We start from the raw sequence: 4,852 nt of genomic DNA, 5'->3' as shown, positions 1-4,852 counted from the left end.
AAGTAGGAAGTATAACATATTCACAAGCCCGCGTCTCTTGAGCACTAATATAATTCAAAGTGACAAAGTTCGAAGCAATCTAGACAATTTTTAACAATATCTTAACAGTTAACGGGGAACTACCATTTTCTACAACCTGGACCTTATCTCTGGCATAAAATACGGTCGTTTACTCACCCATATAACTTTTGTATAATTTGTAGTCCTTCAGGAGATATTTAGGTCCGCGTTTATGCATATAGTGGGAGTGAATGGGGCACCGAAACGCAGCCTCTAAATAACGCATTATCTCACGTTCATTTCACCAATATTATGTAATCAATATTATGTAAGGACTACAAATGACACAAAAGTTATATGGGTGAGTAAACAATCGTATTTTATGCCAGAAATAAGGTCCAGGTTGTAAAAACACAGTAGTTCCCCTTTAAATAAGGCAAAAAAAAAATGTTCAACTACAACCTTAATTTTGGAAACGAGTCGCTCTAAATGAGCTTGTTCTAATCAGAAATTGGCAAAACACCGCCATCACCGGATATATCCTGCTTGCAGACGCTGGAAAAACTGCAATAGTAAGCCCTGACGTTCCCTTGGAAGTATAACATATTCACAAGCCAGCGTCTTCTGAGCACTAATATAATTCAAAGTGACACGGCAGCATGAAATGATATAGCCGTCTTTCAATTTGTTCCAAGGGGAAGTTGGGTCTCGGGATTTCGTGAGGCGCATCGACAAAGAGGGATACCGGTTAATCTGAGCTCCCGGAAAAAAAAAATAAAAAATTAGCGTAAAGTCGTTTTGGAGGATTATGAAACCCACAGACCCTCCTCGAGGTGGAAACAAGCCGACGTGCAAGACAGGCAGAGTGGGCAGGAAGGGAGCGAGGTCGAGGAAAAAGGGGAGGAATGTGATGGTTTAGTGATTTTTGTCTGGGCGAGAGGGAGGACGGGAGGAAGAGGAGATGGAGTGGCTTTAGGGAGACGGATTGCGGTAGAAGTTGTCAATAAGTTGGGAGTCAAATGACACAAACAGAAGACGAAGGCGCTACCTGAAAGCAGACAAAAACAATAGGAAGGCGGAGGAGGGAGGTAGTGAGACGTATAAAGATGGATCAAGCACCCAGCGGAGTGAAGGGAGGAGAAGAGGAGAGAGTGATTGAGAAGATAGAAAGGGGAGGAGGTGTGGAAACGTGGCCGTGATGAGATGGATTGTACTGGACCGTGAGATTGATGACTCTGCCCCAGAAAGAGAGGGAAGAGATAGAGGGGGAGTGGGGTAAGAGAAAAGTCCTGATGAAAAGACAAAATCTGAAGCTTGATGAAAAAAAAAAACTTTAAAAATGAGCTGCTCTTATCGCGGCGTAGAGCAGAAGTAGCGTCTGATATGATCTCTACTACTGTTTTTTTTTTTTGGTTCGTCGTCAGTTATAAAGATTAAAAAATAAATGAGAAGGAGAAGAGGACGACAGCCACATCACGAGAGATTATGTCTGGAGCAAAAGTCTGTTTGTTAAGAAGGATTACCGCCATCTAAACCCATTTGAATATAATAAATACCCCTCATTTCGGAGTTTACATTCATCCTCACGGTCGGCGTCGGTGTGTCCAATTAGAGCAGCGGTTCTGAGACTTGTTGGGCTCGTTACCGAGTTAAATATGTAAAGTCCACACGGCTGAGTCTGAAGAAGTTGAAGGTGTGGAAAGGATGGACGAGGAGGAGGGCGAACGAGAGGGAGTGGATATTAATCTTTTTCCCGTGAGATTGTTTCACCTCCATCCTCCTCCTTCCTATATGCTCTGATTTGCCCGTCTGCGTTTTGTCCAGAGGGGATAAAGAGGGAGATAAACAACTTTTGCAAGTGGTCAGTGCGCAGCCCTCCCGAGTGGAGAGATTCCACTGGGAATATTCACTTTCTTCAGACCGCAGCACTCTCATCAGAGGCAGTGATGGAATGATATGGTAACTGGCTGAGGCACAGCGCCGCCTGCACAGCCTCTAGACTGATGTTATGGGCTGTAATGAATAGGGAGTATAAAGTGTTTCATGCAACTGTATAAGCTGCAGCATTATTCTTGGAGTTACACCTGCTTCTCCTCTTTTCTGCTGCCGTATTCATTCATTCATTCATGTCTGTTTTTCCTCGTCTTTTCCAGATGCCGTCACCGAGAGCTGAGCTGCGATGGCACGCGATGGCGACGAAGCTGTGGACATGTTGAGGAACCTCTGCCGCGCTCTTTGTCCGCCGCAACGCTAGACACCCCGGAGAAGTCGTTTATCTGCGATTAATGTCCGCTGCGTTGCGGAGGCAGCCTCAAGCTGCACCGCCGGCCGGCTCTGACACAACCCATGGGGGCGTGGCCTCAACCTTTCCAACGCTGCTGCCACTGGTAACCAAGTGAACAGCGATGCCTTCTAAGGTTTCCTGCTTATACTTGCTGACAGTGGTTTGCTGGGCCAGCGCTCTGTGGTACCTCAGTGTGTCCCGCCCCTCCTCTTCCTACATGGGCCAGATGACCATCCCCATCCGCAAGGCGCCCAAGGTGAGCAAGAACTCCACCTTCAGCAACATCCGCACGCGCTCGCTCAACCCGCACGACTTCGGCTACATAATCAACGAGGCCAAGAAGTGCGAGCCAGAGCCGCCCTTTCTCGTCATCCTGATCAGCACCACGCACAAGGAGTTCGACGCCCGGCAGGCCATCAGAGAGACATGGGGCGACGAGACCACGTTCCCAGACGTGCGCGTGGTCACGCTCTTCCTGTTGGGCCGCAGCACCGATAACGTCCTCAACCAGATGGTGGAGCAGGAGAGTCAGATCTTTCATGACATCGTAGTGGAGGATTTTATCGACTCTTACCACAACTTGACGCTTAAGACGCTGATGGGCATGCGCTGGGTGGCCACCTTCTGCTCTAAGGCTCAATATGTCCTCAAGACAGACAGTGATATCTTCGTCAACATGGAAAACCTCATCTACAACCTCCTGAAGCCCACCACCAAACCCAGGAGGAGGTACTTCACTGGCTACGTCATCAACGGTGGGCCAATAAGAGACATGCGCAGCAAGTGGTACATGCCCAGGGATCTGTACCCAGAGAGCAAGTACCCACCGTTCTGCTCTGGCACTGGCTACGTCTTCTCAGCAGACGTGGCCGAGCTCATATACCAGACCTCCTTACACACCAGGCTGCTGCATCTGGAGGACGTGTACGTCGGCGTGTGCCTCCGGAAGCTAGGTATCCACCCCTTCCAGAACAGCGGCTTCAACCACTGGAAGATGGCCTACAGCCTCTGCCGCTACCGCCGGGTGGTCACCGTGCACCAGATCTCCCCCGAGGAGATGCACCGCATCTGGAACGACATGACGAGCAAGAAACACCTTAAATGTTAGCAGGACTGTTAGCACCAGTGAGCGTATCAGGGAGGAACTGAATGTCCTGCCTCTCCGTCATTAGCATTGGCAAGAACTGTACAGCACGTAGCACTGAGCTGAAGGGCATAGCACTGACGAAGCATCTCTGGCATTGTCCTGCTGCTGACGGCTTTGCCAGGAATTTGTACAAAGCAAGGCCAAAGCAGTGTCCTCTGTGTTAGCTTGTCCTCTATCCCTTCAAAATGTTTCAGTGCTAACTCAAAGGCACGTTTGGAAATACGTCGTCCTCTCGAGCCGAACACAAACTCTCACGATGAATGTCCTTCATGTATTTTTTCGGTTGTTGTACTTTCTGAACAAGATGTTAATGTTGGATGTACTGTGTGGCAACGCAAAACAGCCACCGCCGTTGCCGCCGTTGAGGGACCGTGGTGAGTTTACGGTGTGGCAACTCGTTTAAAAAAGGCTGAAACAAGCGTAACATGTCACTCCGGGAACACAGATCAGCGATATCAGTGACTCTATAATGCTCTTTCCAGAATCAGACATATTTTCTTACAACAGAGAATAATCCCTTCAAAAGGTAACAGAGTGGAGAAGTCGGCTGCTGCTTGCATTCCCAGGTGAATGTAACTTTTGTTGATGTGTAATGTGCAGTTATTTGTCTCAGGCAGCGCTGTGAGCCGACCGCGGACTATTATATTTTCTATTACTCGAACACGAAGGAGAGCAGATGAGTGTATACCGAGGACAAATATCACATCTTTGGCTGGTTCTTCTTTTCAATTACCTGAGATTAAATAAACTGCTTTTATATGACTTCGCATTGTATTTATTGCACTAAGTGTTATAAAAAGTTAATATTCTGCTGGTTTTAATGCACATAACCTGGAAGTTAATATACTCGCGCGCAAATAAAAGAGCTTGATTACCCTCTGAGGGGGAAACGTGAGCTGGAGAAGTGTCTCATTAGGGCTGCTGTTCTGTTTCGACGCGGCAGCTGCGCTCGGTTTGAAGCCGGTCCCGGCTCTCAGCACATCAACCGGCGGGCGAGGAACCGAGCGGCGCCTAGATCGCAGCGTGACTCGGGAGAGGCGTCCACGCAGGTGTTGGCGGACTCTCGCAAGCGTGTTATTGAATCAAACTGGGTAATTGGCAGCTGAATGCCTGTTTATCGCCGTTACAAGAGGATTTGTGTGTCAAAATAAAGCACTCATATTTTTGTTAGTGTGGAGAATGAAGATTTAAAAGGGGCGTTATAAATCAAGGAATTTGGCTTTCCTTGTTTTCATCTTGAAGCAACTAAATAAATAAGTTTTATTGGGTTTTGCATCCACCTCACATTTTATTTTGAAAAGGTGGCCCAACGTGCATCACTGAGAAATGTGTAGCAGGACAGTGTGAGCCAACTGGGACTTTATACTTGTTGTATTTGCCAGCAGCATCGACCAGGGGACCAAGGAGACTGGAAATGGGCA

General features: G+C 47.8%; 1 protein-coding gene across 1 annotated transcript; it reads left to right on the top strand.

Moving 5' to 3' along the window:
* Positions 1–2,405: 2,405 nt before the first annotated feature.
* On the top strand, positions 2,406–3,937 carry LOC311508992 (beta-1,3-galactosyltransferase 1-like; the record flags this gene model as incomplete). The annotated part of the gene is made up of 1 exon (XM_084574001.1): positions 2,406–3,937. One exon carries the CDS (start codon positions 2,406–2,408, stop codon positions 3,390–3,392), a length of 987 nt encoding a protein of 328 aa, XP_084430127.1. The 3' UTR covers positions 3,393–3,937.
* Between the last annotated feature and the right edge of the window lie 915 nt (positions 3,938–4,852).

The sequence above is a fragment of the Chelon labrosus genome (assembly GCF_963514085.1).
Source record: "Chelon labrosus genome assembly, chromosome: 24".
NCBI classification, from domain to species: domain Eukaryota; kingdom Metazoa; phylum Chordata; class Actinopteri; order Mugiliformes; family Mugilidae; genus Chelon; species Chelon labrosus.
Note: the sequence above shows the minus strand (reverse complement) of the source record. Positions and strands in the feature narration are given on the sequence as shown.